Source organism: Oryctolagus cuniculus, chromosome X (genome assembly GCF_051225735.1).
Source record: "Oryctolagus cuniculus isolate XC-2025 breed Fujian yellow rabbit chromosome X, ASM5122573v1, whole genome shotgun sequence".
Taxonomy (NCBI): domain Eukaryota; kingdom Metazoa; phylum Chordata; class Mammalia; order Lagomorpha; family Leporidae; genus Oryctolagus; species Oryctolagus cuniculus.
In genome coordinates, this window is record NC_142888.1 from 91,209,390 (window position 1) to 91,228,815 (window position 19,426).

Below are 19,426 nucleotides of genomic sequence, written 5' to 3' on the forward strand. Positions count from 1 at the left end.
TTTTTTTTGACAGGCAGAGTGGACAGTGAGAGAGAGAGACAGAGAGAAAGGTCTTCCTTTACCGTTGGTTCACCCTCCAATGGCTGCCGCGGCCTGCGCGCTGCGGCCTGTGCACCGTGTTGATCCGATGGCAGGAGCCAGGTACTTCTCCTGGTCTCCCATGGGATGCAGGGCCCAAGGACCTGGGCCATCCTCCACTGCACTCCCTGGCCACAGCAGAGAGCTGGCCTGGAAGAGGGGCAACCGGGACAGAATCCGGCGCCCCGACCGGGACCGGGACTAGAACCCGGTGTGCCAGCGCCGCAAGGTGGAGGATTAGCCTAATGAGCTGTGGCGCCGGCTCTTTCATTTTTGTCACCTGCTTCCCTCATGTCCTCTCTCTGGCTTTTGTTCTCCTTCATATCAAAATACATAAATATCTCTTATCCTACAAATATGGGCCATCACAGGTCATACACTTTTGATAGTTTAATTAGGTTTACTTATTTATTTATTTTTTTTACAGATTTATTTATTTGAAAGGCAGAGTTAACAGACAAAGTGAGACAGAGACAGAGGCAAAGAGATCTATCCACTGGTTCACTCCCCAGATGGCTGCAATGGCTAGATTGGGCCAAGCCAAAGCCAGGCACTGGGACCTGAACTGGTATTCATATGGGATGCTGGTGTCACAGGTGGCAGGTTTACCTGCAGTGCCACAGTGCTGGCCCCTGCTTTTGATAGTTTTACCAGATGGTTGAGGGGCTGGTAGTGACCTGACCACATCATAGTCTGGCAGGCACACATGCAGAGAGGAGAGGTTTGGTGTGCGTGTGTTGCTTTTAGAAGTTCCCGTGTAATTGTGCTTCTTGTAACAACCCTTGCATGCATTATATCTTACTAATTTTGCAGGTTGGAGACTGAGGCACAAAGAAGCCAAGTGACACGCTTTCAAGAAGAGCCCAAGGAGGGGTAGAGCCCAAGGAGGGGTAGTGACACACATTGAGCAGTCCTGAGCATTTCATGTATATGAGCTCATTTAATTCTCACCACAAACTTGAAAGGTAGGTGTTATCAGCCCTATTCTTATGGATAGAGACCCTGGGATTCAAAGTGATTAAGTAATGAAGTAGAGTTGGGATTAGAGCATAGTTCTAAGGCCCCATATTCTTTCTTTCTTTTTAAGATTTATTTATTTTATTATAGAGAGAGGGAGACAGAGAGGCATCTATCTGCTGGCTCATTTCCCAGATAGCCACAGTGACCAGCACTGGGCCAGGCCTAAGCTAGGAGCCTGGAGCATCATCTGGGCCTCCATATGGGTGGCGCCCAAGCACTTGGTCCATCTTCCACTGCTTTTTCCAGGCCATTAGCACAGAACTAGATTGGAAGTGCAGCAGCCAAGATCCAAACCAGTGCCCCAATGGTATGCTGGTGTCACATCCCACATGGGATGCCACCTGCTAGGCTACAACATTGGCCCCAAGGCCTGTGTTCTTTTTTCTTTTCTTTTTTTTTTTAAGTTTTATTTTATTTTATTTTATTAGAAAGAGTTACAGAGAGAGGTAGAGACAGAGAGAGAGGTCTTCCATCCGCTGGTTCACTTCCCAGATGGCCGTAACGGCTGGAGCTGCGCAGATCCGAAACCAGGAGCCAGGAGCTTCTTCCGGGTCTCCCATGTGGGTGCAGGGGCTCAAGGACTTGGGCCATCTTCTACTGCTTTCCCAGGCCATAGCAGAGAGCTGGATTGGAAGAGGAGCAACTGGGACTAGAACCAGCGCCCATATGGGATGCCAACCCTTCAGGCCAGGGCTTTAACCCGCTGCACCACAGCACCAGCCCCAAGGCCTGTGTTCTTAACCATGACAACTTGTTGCCTTTTGTAGGGAGTTTGGGTGGGGAGTACTATCATTAACATTTGGATTCTGGGCCAGCTTAATCTTCTGTTAGAAATCTGGAATTCCCCTCCCTCCTGAAAATGATTACAGGCTATATCAGTTGCTCCCTTTAGTAGTTTGCAATCATATAGAATGGTATGTAAGCTGCATATTACAGCACCCAAGTCAGCATCCTCTCAATTACTCATTGATCATAGCATACTAAGTTAGTAATAAGAGGGAGCTCTGGAGGAATCTTTGTTAATAAATCCGTTGCATACACTGGACTTTAATATAGTGAGTTAAAGTGTGACTTAGTGTTGGGATGAACTCCAAGGGAGAGGTCAGTGACAGAAAGGTAATTTCACAGCCGATCAGAAGGATGTCAAGCCAAGTCCTGGGTACTTTAAAATGCGCTTACACAACAGTAGACAGGACACAATAAGCAACAAAACAGGATCCCGTGTTGGAGGAAGAGGGATTCCTTCCTGTTTGCAAAGTGGAGCCCTCCCCTGTATTCTCAGAGTCACCCATTTTAACTCTTCCAGCTTTGGTCTCAGAGTTACTCCCACTGTCGCCTCTTCTAGCTCCTCTCCTTTGATATTGTCACCCCAGATGCTGTTTTGAAATGCATCATGACAGTCATTGTTAACCTTGAAGAGCTTTGCAAATATCATCTCAGATCTGCTAAGGACTTTCTGTTAATTATCTTTATTTAACTCTTAGAACCATTATATGAGGTAGGTTCTATTACTGCCTGCATTATCCAGCTAAAACAAAAACAAGACTAAGGTCAATGGAAATGATTCTTGCTACCTTGCTCCTAAGTGGTGGAGCCAATGGGCTGCCAGGCCCAATCTGTCTACTTAAGGTCTGTGCTCCTACAATCCCAAAGCCTTCACTGTCCCCACTGTCTGCCGCTGCCCATTGCCTTTAGCCCCAGACTTCCTGGGATGTAGAGCCTTTTCATCCCGTGTTGCTCTCGACCTCCTCAGCCCTACACTCTCTTTGTTTTCCTCCCGAGTCATCAGCATCTCTTTCTGCTCTCCAAATATTACCTTTCCCTAGCTTTAGTCATTGGCCTTTTGCTCTTCTCTGTACTCAAAGCTCTCTTTTGATCCTTTTTTTAAAAAAAGATTTATTTACTTGAAAGTCAGAGTTACAGAGAGGCAGAGGCAGAGAGAGAGAGAGAGAGAGGTCTTCCATCTGATGGTTCACTCTCCAGTTGGCCACAATGGACAGAGCTGGGCTGATCTGAAGCCAGGAGCCAGGAGCTTCTTCCAAATCTCCCATGCGGGTGCAGGGGTCCATGGATTGGGCCATCCTTTACTGCTTTCCCAGGCCGCAGCAGAGAGCTGGGTTGGAAGTGGAGCAGCTGAGTCTCGAACCGGCTCCCATATGGGATGCTGGCACTGAAGGCAGTGGCTTTACCCGCTTTGCCACAGCGCCGGCCCCTCTTTTGATCTTAGAGCTTGTACTGGACCAGAGTCTCCAGCATTGACTTCTCTCTTGACTTGTCTTGCTGCTTCTGTGCTTCTTAGTAGGTTTCCCTTTGGATATTTCCCTATCGGATCAAACCCAGCACATCTCACATGTGAGCCTACTTTTTCTTTACCACCATATGTCCTCTTTATTTCTCTACATAAAGCCAATGAAGTGAATAAAGTACAATAAAGTCAATATTTTATTCAGGTATTAACATTCCTCCAAGTCTCATCATGTTGCCTTAACTTTTCAACCTTATTGTCTCTGTTCCCTGAAATGAATGAGTGTTTTAGCCAGGCCAGTCTACCTCCTGTGCTCCAAACATCTAATTCACCTCCCTTGCCTTTCTTTGGTACTCCTGGCAGGGAGAGCCTGGCTGGGGAGCCTGCCCTGAGTGCTCATCAGGAACCAGGCATATTGCATTATTTACTAATGTCTTTTCTGTGTTGGCATTTGATCTCCTCAATTGGATTGTAACCTTTGTAACCCCTCTGGTTTCCAGTGTGGCTTGGCGTCTTGCACATAGGAAATGCTTACTACATACTGTTTGGTTGGTTGGTTGTTGTTTTGGCAGGTAGAATAGGGGGAAGAGATTGGCCACAGACATGTATGCAGAGAATTGAACTGTTTGCTGGAGGACCAAGACTATGTTTTCCTCTTCTCTTTCCTGTGGGAGCCTAACAGTACCTTGTGCACGGTAATTCAACAGGTTCTGCTTTTTTACTGAGTGTCTCACCTGCGCCAGTGCTGAATTAGGTGTTGGGGTTGCTTAAGGGTTCGTAAGTGGGTGAAGGGATTTGGGAGTTGTGCCTCCATTTCCCAACTTGTATATGTCTGCCTTTCACCAGGTAGATGTCCGTGTGTCTTTGGATGGCAGGTATCAGGAGAAGAGTCCTGGTACACAGCCCCAGGTGCTTCCTCTCCGGGGTGGCTCCCTTCTCCAAACAACTGCTGCTTCCCTGGGGTGCCAGACAGCTTCCAGGTTGGTCACGACTCTTTCTGGACACAGCATGTCAGGGAAATTTCGTCCATGTGATAGCCAAGAACTGTCAAAGGGGACAGAAACATCAGAAGAAGCCAAGCCGTCTTGGACCACCAGAGAGTTCCTGGCAGGAAAGGTGAGGCCCAGTCCGGATCTGTGGATCTGGTGGAATTCCGTATTCCTAATGTAACTAACATGGCACTGCAAGTGAGGATACCCAGCACAGACTTCAGGGCATCTGCAGAAGTCATGTGAGTGGCAGTGCTCTAGGGTTGCACAAAATATTCTTGTCTTTGAGCATGTTTTTCTCAGAACGGTGATGCTAGAGTGGGACTCTGTTTCTCTAAACAGTCCAGGGTATGTGTGCTGAAAACCAGCGCCCCAGAATGATATTAGATGGATTAGAAATCAAGAGTCCCATTGCAGCCATACAAACACAAATAGACCTCATTTTATGCAACAAATGCATCTTCTAAATCAAATTATATTTTAAAGGCATTAGGGAGGTGAGCTATTTAAAGGAACCCAACAGTGAAGCCTTTTGTAATATGATTAATTATCACCTGATAAATCTGAATTTTTCTTATATGAGGTTTGCCCATCTGTTCTGCTTTGTTAAGTAGACAGCACCAAAATGGGCTCCTCTCCCAGACTCCTTCTCCCTAGAGGCTCGTGAGTTAAGTCTTCTGAATGCTAAGTAAAACACTAGAGAAAATGGTAGCAGGAAGTACATAGGCATAGTGGGTGCTCGAGACATGTTTATATGATTAACGAAGTGCCTGAATTATTTGATTCAAGGCTGGCTGATGTTGTAACGCCACTCTGGAGGCTGAGCTATGAAGAGCAGCTCAAGGTAGGCGCCCAGCTTGAGTCTTTACCTTTCCTCTCCAGCAAAACAGCATTAAACTGGGAGAAAGCTTGACTGGACGATTCTCCCAGGCCTGAAACTATATCCCAGTGACTGGAATTGGAACTTCAGGCTGCTCATATTTTCCAGACTCTAGATGCTTAGATCCAAATGCCTATTTTGTTCCTGGCTATTTTGCCACTCTTTACAGCTCTGTGTGGAAGTGGTGGTGCTCATGCTGTGGCATATACAGCTGCAGTTTCCAGCAACAGTAGCCACTAGCCACATGTGGCTATTTAAATTTAAATACAGTCAATCCTACTCTAATGCCTATTTTGAGAGTGGAAATTTGTTTCAATGGATTGAAATATTAGGGAACAATTTGAGCATAATACAGATTTCACATTCGCTTAGTAGTGATTTTAGAGTGAGACACACTCCTCTGAATGTGGTGTTAGAGCTTTCTGTCCAACTCATATAACCCTCCTTTACTACTTCACCTTTAACTCTAAGCTGCAGCCCTTCTGACAAACACAAGCACACTTTAGGTTTAGGGTAAACTGCTATCCTTATCATAGTACTCATATTTCTTAACCATTTGCTGTGTAAAAAATGATGCTACTGTGTTTATTAGGTTCTTATCTTTTTGTGGGTGTCACTGAAAAGTTTTGGAATGTTATGTGCCTAACCCCATTTTTTCCCATGAGCCCTGGGATGTTTTTGTGTGTGTGCAATTTTGCATTACCTTTAGATGCTTCGGTTTTACAGGCCATATGATCCCTATCCCAACTACTCAACTCTGCCACTGTGGTGCCAACACAACCACAGACAACATACAAACAAGGGAGCCCAGAATATATAAGAATACTTATGTCACATTATAGCAGAATTGACTCTATACATTAGTTAAATAAGACTAAGAGTTCCATTCTTCAGCCTCACCAGCTGCATTTCAAGTGCCCAGCAGCTTGTATACAGTAGTGGCTACTGTATACATAGAACACAGTGCAAACATAGACTGTTTCCATTATAGAAAGCTCTACTAGTCAGCACTGGCAAATACCTTGAACGTTTAGTCTGAACAGTTCAATAAAATGATAAGCTTATGCCAGAGCTTTCTCTTGGCCTTTCTCCAATACCTTATTAGGTTTGTCTCAGTTCCATTATTCTGGGTTCCTTATCTGCTGAGAACGTGGCCCAAGAATCTGTGCAATATCCTTCTTTTGTCCCATTTGTTTCCCTTTCTTTGCTGTGAGATCACAAAAGTCTTGTTTCCTTGCTTATATTCTTTTGCAGGTGAAATTTGAAGCTCAGAAAAAAATTTTACAGAGACTGGAGTCTTACCTTCAGATGCTCCAAAGAGTCAAGGTCACAGCAGCTGCAACATCCAAGGAGCTGTGTTGTCTTCTCCATCCTATTATACCTTCTGTAAGTCTCCATCGTCCCATTCCTTACCCACCAAGCCCTCTTCATGGCTCATAAAATCAGCCGCTATCTGCTAAGCACTTGCTGGGTATTGAGCTCTGTGCTAAGTGATTCTTATGCACCATTTTTCTTCATTTTACTGTTTACAATAACTCTGAGGAGTTGGTACTGCCATTTTACAAATGAAGACATAGAGGCTCAGAGAGATTAAGTAATTTGCCAGGACACACACATCTTGGAAATGCCAGAGTAGAGATTCACACTGAGGACTATGTGATACAAGGCACAGTTTATCAACCACGATGCTACTACCTGAGCTGGGCTCCCTTGCTTATATGTTGTCTGTGGTTGTGTTTGCACCATAGTGGCAGAGTTGAGTAGTTGGGATAGGGACCATATGGTCTGTAAAACCGAAAATATGTATGCTCTGGGCCTTGCCACAAATTTGCTGACTCCTTTTTGATAAGATTAGAACCCCTTTCTGCTGTGGAGTGTCTTGCTTGGCCACAGACTTTCACATATGTCATACCTTCCAGGTAAGCAGCATGTATTCTTATCCTGTTTTTGCTCTTTTGTTTTCCTCCTTTGTTTCATTTGACCCCCCTCTTGTCCCCTTCCTTTCCTTTTGCCCTTTCCAGCCTGTCATCAATGGCTACCGAAATAAGTCCACCTTCTCTGTGAACCGAGGTCCAGACGGCAATCCCAAGACTGTGGGGTACTACCTGGGAACTTGGAGAGGTCAGTAGAAGGCTATGATCCGTAGAAATAGCAAACCAAGGACTGAGAGGGAAGGGAAGAGCACAGAGAACAGTGTCAGTAGGAGTAGAAAATATAGTGGCCTTAAAGAAGGAGGTTGAATTGGAAGTCTTTGCTGCAGAACGTGATCCCAAGGTTCATTGTAGATACATTCTGGTGGGTAGTCATTATAACACAGTGACAGAAATCATATGATCCCTTGCTCTTTCTTCTTCAATAAGCCATATAGCTGATAACCTAGCAAGCACTTCATAAGTGTTACCATTGTTGCAGCGGCTGTATCATCATCATCGTCGTCGTCATCACCAGCGGCAGCGGCGGCGTCAGTTTATGCTAGTTTCCATACTGGGAGCAGTCTCCTCGTTGTTAGAGTTGCCTTTTCTATCACATATCCCCATATCCCTGAAAGACAGAGTTTTCTGTGATAAATCTGCCTTAAAGGAATTGATAGGGGAAGTGTATTTGGGTGAGGGAAATCTTAGTGGCCTATTTCTGAGACTTAACTCTGGTATCCATTCCCAAATTCCATTCCTGGACTTCCTATTTGCCCATTTTCAATAAACCCACCGTTTTTTGTATTAGTCACACTATTTAATATCCATATGCTTTAAACTACAGTTCATTAGGAGGCACTTGGTTTTTTTTCCCCCACTGTGCGCTGAATTAAATGAAGATGACGTCAGTGTTGTATTATTCAGTAGCCAGAAAAACAAAACCCATTACATTTTATTTTTCCTCTTAAAATGTGAACAGAAAGCAGATGTCGTCATATGGCACATTTGTGGTATGAAAGAAAATAGTGAGGACGAGCTCCATTAAGAATTCACTGCTTAATGGCTAGACCAGGAAACAATTAGGTTTTCCCTGAAAAATGGCCATGTGCTAGAATTAAGTACTTTGCTTCCTCCTATCCACAATACGCCTCTTCGAAGGAGGGAACTGGAGTTGGCAGACATTTTCTCCTAAATAATCTTTTTCAGAGAAAAGCCCATCAGTTAATTCTTTTATTTCCCACAGATGGGAACGTGGTCTGTGTGCAGTCCAGCCATCTGAAAAACATCCCTGAGAAGCACAATCAAGTGGCTCAGGTAAAAAGGGACAAGGGTATTATGAAATGACGTGGGGCATTGTCGCCTATTACAGCAGCAACCGTGACATTTCAGTATCAGAGCCACTGCCAGTGCTAGAGGGTAGGTGAGATTCTGAGTGTATGCGGCTCAGTGTGGAGAGATGACTGCTGGCGTTTCATTTCACGAAGGCTGAGAAGGAAGGGAGAGGACTACGTCCATTACTGTTAAGTTCAAGCTGTAGCCAGTGTCAGGTCCTGAGATAATTGGAAGGCGAGTGTCTTCGGCAGAACAGAATAGAGAAATATCATGAGATGTGGGAGTGACAGTGAGTTATCTGCATCCTGAAGTGGTTTTGATGTTCTCCTGGTTCAAAGGCTCAGTATGTCTTGAGTGCCTACTATGTGTCAGGTGCTGTGCTGGGGCAACAGTAGTGACTCAGCATGTCAGCAGACATCATGCCTGTCCTTTTGGAACTGAAAAGAAAAAAGGCCAAAGCCATGTTTAGTGGGGACTGAACAGAAATACCAACCGATTCTTCTCTCTTCATTCTTTATTGGAAAGGGAGAATGATGGGGGACCAGGCCTAGGTCTGGGCTAGGCTGAAGCCAGGAGCCTGGAACTCCATCTGGGTCTCACATGGATGGCAGGGGCCCAAGTACTTGGGTCATCTTCTGTTGTTTTCCCAGGTGCATCAGCAGGGAGCTGGATCACAAGCAGAGCAGGGGGACTTGAACTAGTGCTCATATGGGATGCCAGCATTGCAAGCAGCAGCTTAACCTGCTGCGCCACAACATAGATCCCTCTGTGTGTTAATTCTGAGGTGCACCTGCCCTCCTAATGATTCAGCACTTCGATGCTGCCTTCTGATAAAATACATCTTACCCTCCAGGATTCTGTTAGTAGAACACAGCTGGGAATAAGATCATTTTCTAGAAGTCTTCCACGGACCTTCTCAACTACTTTCTCCCTTTCCCTATAGTGACTATTCTTATTTTTAACTAAAAATTGGTTATTTGTGAGGTGGAGAGACAGCAAGCTCCCATCTGCTGGTTCACTCCCCAGATGCCTCCTTTGGCTGGAAGTGGGCCAGGCCGAAGCTGGGAGCTGGTACCTCAACTCAGTCCAGGTTTCCCATGTTGGTGACAGGCATCCACTTACTTGAGCCATTACCACTCTCTCCCAGGGTTCACATTAGCAGGAAGCTGGAGTCTGGAGCCAGAAGTGGGACTCAAATCCAGACCCTCTGATGTGGGATGCAGGTACCTTAACGGCTAGACCGGACACCTGCTTCTATAGTAACTATTTTTTTTTTTGACAGGCAGAGTGGACAGTGAGAGAGAGACAGAGAGAAAGGTCTTCCTTTGCCGTAGGTTCACCCTCCCATGGCCGCCGCGGCTGGCACACGGTGGCCGGCGGATCACGCTAATCCAAAGGCAGGAGCCAGGTGCTTCTCCTGGTCTCCCATGGGGTGCAGGACCCAAGGACATGGGCCATCCTCCACTGCACTCCCTGGCCACAGCAGAGAGCTGGCCTGGAAGAGGGGCAACCGGGACAGAATCCGGCGCCCCGACCGGGACTAGAACCTGGTGTGCAGGCACCGCAAGGCAGAGGATTAGCCTAGTGAGCCGCGGCGCCGGCCTAGTAACTATTGTAAATGATGAGAACTCCCTTAACTGCACCTCTTAACCATGTACACATTTTGCTGAAATTTCTCGTTGTCCTCTTCTGTATCAGTGAAGGAGGTATAGGTCCTCCCTGTTTGGATTCTTGTCCTACTGCCCAGGATCCTTGATGTTTACTAAATAACCTCTTTGTCCTATTTTTGCTTTTAACCTCTATTGGCCCTTTTCTTTCAGTTTGTGAGTATATGAAATAGCTCTCATTTTTAAGGACATATGATTCTTTTTTTTTCTTAAAGATTTATTTTATTTATTTGAAAGAGTTACAGAGAGAGATAGAGCCAGAGAGGGTGGGGGTGGGGGGTGTCTTCCATGCCACTGGTTCATTCCCCGAATGACTGCAACAGCCAGAGGTGACCTGATCCGAAGCCAGGAGCCAGGAACTTCTTTCAGGTCTCCCATGCGGGTGCAGGGGCCCAAGGACTTGGGGCATCCTCCACTGCTTTCCCAGGCCATAACAGAGAGCTGGATTGGAAGAGGAGCTGCAGGGACTCGAACCATTGCCCATATGGGATGCAGGCCAAGGCTTTAACCCGCTGTGCCACAGCGCCAGCCCTGGACATATGATTCTTGCTTCTGTTCCCAATGCTCCAAAGTCATCAGTGACCTTCATCTTTCCAAATTCAGTTGGAACTTCCTGTTCCTAGCTTATTTAACTTTTCTCTGCTTTTGCCACTTCTAATTATTCTTTTTGCTCCTGATCCACTGCTGCTGTTTGGTTTCTGTGATACCATCCTCTGATGGTTTTCTTCTCTTTTTTAAAAGCAGATTATTTATTTGAAAGATGGAGTTGCAGAGAGAGAGAGAGAAAGAGAGAGAGAGACAGGAAGACAGAGATAGAGATTGATTCCATCTTCTGGTTTACTCCCCAAATGGCCGCAATGCTTGGGACTGGGCCAGGCCAAAGCCAGGAGCCAGGAGCTTCCTTCTGGTCTCCCACATGGGTGTAGGGTCCCCAGCACTCGGGGCATCTTCCACTCCTTCCCAGGGAAGGCTGCTCCATTAGCAGGGAGCTGGATCAGAAATGAAGCAGCCAGGAATTGAACTGGTGCTCATTTGGGGTCTTGATGTTGCAGGCAGTGACTCAATGCCCTGAGCACAGCACTGGCCTTGGTTTTCTAATGTCTTAATGGTCACTTTGCCGTCTTTGTCCTGGGATCTGTCTCTTCCTTTCCCCAGTATAAATGTGTCCCCCAGTAAGTACTCCCTCCTTCTGAATATACTCATGGGAGACTACTCAACATTAACTGATGGCTTGAAGGGCTGCTTGTACATTGACGATTCCTAAAGTTAAATTAGGGCTCTTCAATAACTCTATGTATGGATTTTAAAGTATTTTGACAGCAAAACAAGCTTACTTTTCACTCCCTTTTCCATGAACTTTTTGAAGTTCCCTGTTATTTACATTCTGGCTTTAGAAAGTGCATTTGCAAAAGGCTTCTACTGTCCTCCAGTGTCATGCAGTGCTCTTGACATCATCCTTGTCTCAGGCCAGGGCTCGTCAGCCTCTGCACTAATGACGTTTTGGGTCAGATAATTTTATGATTTATTTATTTACTTGCGATCCCTGTTCGCTGTGCTGCGTTTCTCCCCATTGCTGTGTCCTGTTGTAGCAGTCATCACACCGTATTGCATTGCTGCGTAGTGCTTCCCATACCAGGCTGCGGCGGCAGCTGCTCTGTGGTATGTAACGTTGGAGTCTAGCACTCCAGAGGCTCACCATGTGGTGGGCGCTCATCAGATGTTCGGTGAATGAATACCTCTTTGTCATGTTTACCTGCTTTCCTGCTTCTGTTGAGCAAATTTCTACCCTCCCTATTGATCCATATTCTTCTGCCCTGAAAAATGTGTGCTGCATCTGAAATTCAATCTACGAGGTACTCGAAGGCCAGATGCCCATTATGATAATAATAAAAATAGTACCTTACATGTATGTGACACTGGGCTGTTCTCAGTGTTTTTATACCCTCATGTTCCATTCCTGTTACCAGTACTGATGTTCCATTCTATTAAGGTGACAGAATAACCTCAGTCTATTTGAGGTTTAAATATCTACTTCTGGGTCTTGAGGCAAAATGTGAATTTCGTGGTAGCTAGCAGCCAGAGCACCAAGACCTAAGAAGCAGTTTTTAAATGATATAGTATTTATTTCTTATTAAAAACCATAGTTTTCTTTTTTTTTCAAAGATTTATTTTTTTTTATTTGAAAGTCAGAATTACACAGAGAGAGGAGAGGCAGAGAGAGAGAAGTCTTCCATCCGATGGTTCACTCCCCAATTGGCCACAACGGCCGGAGCTGCGCCGATCCAAAGCCAGGAGCCAGGAGCTTCTTCCGGGTCTCCCACGTGGGTGCAGGGGCCCAAGGACTTGGGACATCTTTCACTGCTTTCCCAGGCCATAGCAGAGAGCTGGGTTGAAAGAGGAGCAGCTGGGATTAGAACCGGTGCCCATATGGGACGCCAGCACTTCAGGCCAGGGCGTTAACCCACTGTGCCACAGCGCCAGCCCCAAAAACCATAGTTTTCAACATCAGATAGGGCTGATGGGTTAAGCTGCATGGGTCCCATATCCGGTGCTGATTCAATTCCTTGCTACTTTGCCTCTGATCCAGCTCCCTGCTAATGTGCCTGGGATGCAACAGATGATTGTTCCATTGCTTGAGTCCTTGCCATCCATGTGCAGGATCTCAGTGGAGTTCCTGGCTTCAGCCTGGCCCAGTCTGGCTGTTGTAGGCATTTGAGAAGTGAACCAGTAGTGGAAGATCTCTCTCCCTCTCTCTCTCACTTTGCCTTTAGAATAAAAAGAAAGAGAAACCTTGCTTTAACTGCAGGTATCTGCCTGTGGCATTCTTTCTTTTTTTTTTTTTAAATATTTATTTATTTATTTGAAAGGCAGAGCTACAGAGAGGCAGAGGCGGAGAGAGAGAGAGAGAGAAAGAAAGAAAGAGAGGTCTTCCATCCGTTGGTTCACTCCCCAGATGGCTGCGACGGCCGGAGCTGTGCCCATCCAAAGCCAGGAGCCAGAAGCTTCCTCCAGGTCTCTCAAGTGGGTGCAAGGGCCCGAGGACTTGGGCCATCTTCTACTGCTTTCTCAGGCAATAACAGAGAGCTAGATTGGAAGTGGAGCAGCCAGGACTCAAACCAGTGCCCATATGGGATGCCAGCACTGCAAGCGGTGGCTTTACCCCCTGTGCCATAGCGCCTGCCCCAGCATTATTGTGGGGAGCAACTCGGACTAGACTAAGTTACTGGAATTAAGACTTATTCTATGCATCTGCTCTCCCACAATATGGCGCTGAGAAGGGAGAAACAGCTTCTACGCAGCTGCCTCCAGTTCAACCAGTAAACTGTAGGACCTGCTCCTGATTGGAGGAGAGCAGCGTACTCGGCGTGTGGGTAGCAGAGTTGGGATTGGTGGAAGAGGACTATAAAGGAGGAGAGAGACAACATGCACCAGGAACATCTATCTGAAGGAACACCTGTGCAGCCCCCGAGAGAGCCGGCCGGCGGTGTGCCGCTCCCCCGCGGAAGTGGGGAAAGTGGCAGGGGGAACCGCCCTTCCACGGAGGTGGAAGGGATGGTAGCCAACCCGGGAAGAACCAGCAGCAAACCCGGGGAGGGCCGAGCAGACGAAAGAACAGCGCAGGGTCCTGTGTCGTTCCTCCACGAAGACGGGGAGCGACATAATGGTGCCGTGACTCGGATAGGAAGCCCAGGCAGGGTCTAGTGTCGCTCCTCCACGAAGACGGGGAGCGACAATTATTTCTTAAAAAATAAAAAAGTTGGCCAGCGCCACAGCTCACTAGGCTAATCCTCCGCCTGCGGCGCTGGCTCCCCGGGTTCTAGTCCTGGTCGGGGCGCCAGATTCTGTCCCGGTTGCTCCTCTTTCAGTCCAGCTCTCTGCTGTGGCCCAGGAGTGCAGTGGAGGATAGCCGAGAGACCATGGGAGACCAGGAGAAGTACCTGGCTCCTGGCTTCGGATCAGCGCGGTGTGCTGGCCGCAGTGCGCTGGCCGCAGAGGCTACTGCGGGGTGAACCAATGGAAAAGGAAGACCTTTCTCTCTGTCTTTCTCTCTCACTATCCACTCTGCCTGTCCAAAAAAAAAAAAAAAAAAGTCAAAAAATCAAAGTTGAATAGTACTAAAAGGTTAAGAAAGAAATGTTATGTAACTCTTAAGTCTTGCTCCTCAGACCACAAACACCAGCATTTTTTAAAGCTATGGCTGCAGGTGTTTCATGTTTTAAATAGTACATTATTCTGCCTTGTCATATTTGCCATATTATTTGTTGACTTCCAGTTATGACATGTAAGAATTGGTCTTTGTTATTTTGTCTCCCCCAGCCTATCTTTCCTCTGAATATCTTTCTTGTAGTTTTTGCTTAAATTACTTATTGTTTCTGTTATTATCATGGATACTCACTGCTGAACCAAGTAGGCATACCTTTATTTTTTGTTTCCTTTTATATTATGGAAGGTTATCTGCATGTGTAAGTGGACAATGGTGGAATAAGCCCCATGTATTTATTACTCAGCTGAACTATCAACACATAGCCAATATTACTTTACCCGTCCTCTCACCTACTTTCCATCCATCCCCTATGCATTAGTTGGAGGCAATTTCTGTTCTGATTGGTTTGCATTATTACCGCATTTTCCGCATTTGCTTAGTTTTCTATGAACCAGTTGCTGTAAAACCTCTGTCAAGCATTCACCAGTTTTCTCCATATGTTCCAAAGCTTCCTTTCCAGTTTTTCTTTGAAGACCTTTTTCCTGGAGCCCACCAACCTAGGCCCATTGGGCCTTCGGCATGGCTGTCATCCTGGAATGACTTTTGCTGCTTTCCCATCTCTTTTCCCCTGTTCTTTAGATCCCCTGTAATCTTTAGTTTTTAAGTTTACACCCTCATTTGGCTAAAGCACAACCTCTATTAGTAAGTGTATCTGGTGGGTAAATTTGTAGAGCCTTTGCCTGTCTCCAGAAGCCTATGCTGACCTAGGAATGATGCAGTTTAAAGTTCTGGGTTGAAAATAATTTGCCTTTATAAATTTGAAGACACAGTCTCTTGGCTGGCGCTGTGGCTCACTTGGCTAATCCTCTGCCTGGGGTGCTGGCACCACGGGTTCTAGTCCCGGTTGGGGCACTGGATTCTGTCCCGGTTGCTCCTCTTCCAGTCTAGCTCTCTGCTGTGACCCAGGAAGGCAGTGGAGGATGGCCCAGGTCCTTGGGCCCTACACACACATGGGAGACCAGGAGGAAGCACCTGGCTCCTGGCTTCGGATCGGCACAGTGCCGGCCGTAGCAGCCATTTGGAGGGTGAACCAACGGAAGAAAGACCTTTCTCTCTGTCTCTCTCTTACTAACTCTGCCTGTCAAAAAAAAAAAAAAAAGAAAAAGACACAGTCTCATTGTCATCAGGCTACCAGTGTTGTGTAAGTGTAACTTCTACTTTAAGTCCTTTTTGTAGATAATCCACTCCTCCCTTGGTTTCCCCTCTAGAAGCTTTTAAGGAACCTGTCTTTATCATTGGAGCTTCATGACCACGTGGGCCTTTTTCTTTTTCTCATCCATTGTGGTGGACACTTTCCAGGCCTTGCCCAGCTGGAAACTAATACTTTCAGATGTGGGAAATTGTTCTCTATGATTTCTTTGATTACCCTCCCCTCTCGTTTTCTGTGCTCTGTCTGTGCCTCCTATTTGGATTTTGGACTCCATGGATTGCTGTTGTAATCTTCTACTCATTCGTTTCTGCTATTTCCTTCTCTTTGCCTTATTTTCCTTCTTGTGAATTACTTTTGAAATATACCAATGTTTTTATTATTTTTCCCACTTTTAATTTTTAACATCCTTGAGACCAGTGCTGTGGCATAGCGGGTAAAGTCGCCACCTGCAGCGCCGACATCCCATATGGGCGCCGGTTTGAGTCCCAGTTGTTCCACTTCTGATCCAGGTCTCTGCTATGGCCTGGGAAAGCAGTGGAAGATGGCCCAAGTCCTTGGGCCCCTGCACCCATGTGGGAGACGCGGAAGAAGCTCCTGGCTCCTGGCTTCACACTGATGCACGTCTGGCCATTGTGGCTATCTGGGGAGTGAACCAATGGATGGAAGACCTCTCTCTCTCTCTCTCTCTCTCTCTCTGCCTCTCTGCCTCTCTGTAATTCTGCCTTTCAAATAAATAAAATAAACCTTTACAAAATTTTTTTAACATCCTTTCCTTATTTTCTGATTTTTCCTTTTGCATTTTACCCTGCTCTCTTTTCGTAAACTAACATCTAGCCATCTACCTATTTTTCCATAAATCAACTCCTCTGCCCATACTTTGGCTTGTCTGTTCCCTTTGGGATTTATTTTTCCTGTTTAGCTGTTTGGGGCGTTGTGTTTCCTACTGGACACTTTAATCAAATAGCTGGTGATAGTTGGCTGGCTGTTCATACTCACGAATAAGACCTTAAAAAACTGATTCACAGTTCAACTTGAGTGCATTTGCCTATTCTCAGACCCATTATTGGTGATTGTGGGGGCTTCCTCATATCTCTGTCTCAGAGTATTTTTTTTGGACCATTCATTTTTTTCCAGAGGTTCATCTTCAGCTCTACTGCCTGGCTGCCGGATTTCTAGAATCCGGTATAGACAGGGGGACAGGGTTATCATCATTAAGAACAAAAATTTCTATGGAATCTTTCTCCTTCCAGCTCTCCTTCATGACTACCACCATGCTTGGTATCTCTCTTTTTTTTTTTTTAAGGAAGATTTATTTATTTATTTGGAAGGCAGTCTTATAGAGAGGCAGAGAGAGGTCTTCCATCCGCTGGTTCACTCACTAGATGCCTGCAATGGCCAGAGTTGTACTTATGGGAAGCCAGGAGCCAGGAGCTTCTTCCCAGTCTCCCATGCGGGTGCAAGGGCCCAAGGACTTGGCCCAACTTCTGCTTTCCCAGGCCATAGCAGAGAACTGGATTGAAAGTGTAGCAGCTGGGACTTGAACCAGTGCCCGTATGGGATGCCGGCACTGCATGTGGCGGCTTTACCTGCTATTCCACAGCACAGGCCCCACTTGGTATCTCTTTAAGTTCAGACCTTTTGCGGGTTCATTTTCTCCTGAGAAAAGAATCTCCAGTTTTGGGTAGAGGGAGGTGGGAGTTCCTGGTGGGATGAGGATGTTTGCTAATTTTGTGTCCATGCTTTTAACCAAGCTTTGATTTTAGCTACATGCCTTATCCCATCTCTGTCTTTGACAGTTTCTTCCACTTTATTTTTTTAGATTTATTTACTTATTTGAAAGGCAGAGTTACAAAGAGACGAGAGAGAGAGAGCGAGCGAACTTTTATTCTGAATGAAATGAGGAGCCACTGGAGGTTTTGATGGGGGAATGTCGTGACATGATTTAGGGTTTTAGCAGGATCACTTTGGTTATTGGGTTGGGAATAGATTATTGAGGAGGGTTGTTGGAAGCGGGGAGACAGGTTTGGAGACTGTTGAAGTGTTCTTGGTGAGAGTTGATATAGACCAGTAGTAGCAATAGATGTATGTATAGTTGATGCATTAAATGAGAGGTGGAAGAGAAAGAGGTTTGACAAAATGGCTCCAAGTGTTTGAGTGGAGCAAGTGGAATGACTGGGAGAGCAGATTTAGGCAACTGGATGGGGGCAGTGGGAAGGGATTAGGAGTTCAGTTTTGGACATACTGCATTTGTGACATCTGAATAGATGTGGTAACTACAGAGTTGGATATATATTAGTCTGGAGTTCAAGAGCGAAATCCAGGTGGTGTTAGTGTGTCGAGGCTATTGAAAATAGTGAGGTCGGAAAGACTGAGTCCTAGGTGCTCCCATTTTCAGAGGTCTAGGAGAAGAGGAGGAAGCAGTGTAGAAGACTGACCTCCATGAGGCTGGAGGAAAGCCAGGGAAGTGAGCTGTTCCTGGGAGCCATATGAAGAAAGTGAACCGAGGAGGAGGGGCTCTCCAGCTGTGCCCAGTGTAGCATGGTCATAGGACTTCATAGTAAGGAGGTTCCTGGTGAGGTTAATGTGAGCTCTTTTGGTGGAGCACTGGAGACCTGATTCAGGTGGGGATATCGAAGGAGAAGAGTGGGAGGCCGTAGACTTACATAATTCTTGTGAGGAGTTTTGCTGCAAAGTGGAATAGAGAAATGGAGCAGTCACTTGTGGAGAAGGTGGGATTGAGAGGGTTTCTTTCTGGTTTTTGTCTTGAAAAGGGAGAGTATAAGCATGCTTCTATATTAATGGCAATGATCCAGTAGTGAGAGGAAAATGATGATACAGGAGAAAGAGAAGGAATGATTGGTAGAAAAATGAGTTTAAATAAGCTTATACCTTTTAGGAGGATTTAAAAATAATAATAATAAAATATGTGGGCCGGCGTCACGGCTCAATAGGCTAATCCTCTGCCTGTGGCACCGGCACACCAGGTTCTAGTCCTGGTCGGGGCACTGGATTCTGTCCCAGTTGCCCCTCTTCCAGGCCAGCTCTCTGCTGTGGCCAGGGAATGCAGTGGAGGATGGCCCAAGTCCTTGGGCCCTGCACCCGCATGGGAGACCAGGAGAAGCACCTGGCTCCTGGCTTCAGATCAGCGCAGGGCGCCAGCTGTAGCGGCCATTGTGGGGTGAACCAACGGAAAAGGAAGACCTTTCTCTCTGTCTCTCTCTCTCACTGTCCACTCTGCCCGTCAAAAAAAAAAATAAAAATAAATAAAATATGTGTAACTATTTGAAAGGCCGAGAGACAGAGAGCTTCCAGTCCACTGGTTCACTCCCCAAATGCCTCCAATGGCTGGCTGAGGCTGGAATTGGGAGTGTCCAACTACTTGAGCCATCACTGCTGCCTCCCAGGGACTGAAGCTGGAGTCAAGAGCTGGAGCCAGAGGTGGGCATCGAACCAAAGCACTCCAGTGTGGACCACAGATGTCCTAACTGCTAGATTAAGCACCTGCCCCTCACTTTAGTAGGATTCTTAGGAGGAATGTTCTGTTGTTTTTATCAGAAGATCCCTTCAATCGTAATACTTAGGGATTCTTTTATAAGAATAGGAATTGCAGTCTCCCATTTTACACTGAAGAGCCAAGGTCCAAGGTCATCAAATGGAAAAGCTATATTTCATGTTTATTTCCCCATTATCTCCCAGGTCTGGCTCAGTTTTTCAATTACCATCCGTCCAGGACCTCTGTGACATTTGAATCTTCTAAAAAGTATTCCTTTCTAACCAGCCAGTAAATGACAGTCGAATCAGTTCTTCCTTAAGTCACCAACATCAAAATATGAAAAAATACACTCAGTACAGTTAAGCATATCTTATATTGTTTTTATGAGGGATTCA

The 19,426-nt window shown here is 46.1% G+C and overlaps 1 protein-coding gene across 38 annotated transcripts in view; it reads left to right on the plus strand.

The window, feature by feature from the left end:
• Positions 1–19,426, plus strand: part of TRMT2B (tRNA methyltransferase 2B) — a 123,187-nt gene that overhangs the window by 1,782 nt on the left and 101,979 nt on the right. For 21 of the 38 annotated variants that reach the window (XR_011385531.2, XR_011385529.2, XR_011385528.2 and 18 more), the window contains exons 2-7: positions 892–1,043; positions 4,190–4,459; positions 5,122–5,176; positions 6,467–6,598; positions 7,234–7,333; positions 8,369–8,439. Coding sequence is in view for 14 of the 38 variants with exons in the window: in XM_089324519.1 (XP_089180645.1) it covers positions 4,194–4,459; positions 5,122–5,176; positions 6,467–6,598; positions 7,234–7,333; positions 8,369–8,439 (624 nt within the window). In the remaining 24 variants the exon portion in view is untranslated. Of the gene's footprint in view, positions 1–891; positions 1,044–3,915; positions 4,039–4,189; positions 4,460–5,121; positions 5,177–6,466; positions 6,599–7,233; positions 7,334–8,368; positions 8,440–19,426 lie in introns of all 38 variants that reach the window. The other 17 variants (XR_016228159.1, XR_016228160.1, XR_011385543.2 and 14 more) reach the window with 3 other exon arrangements.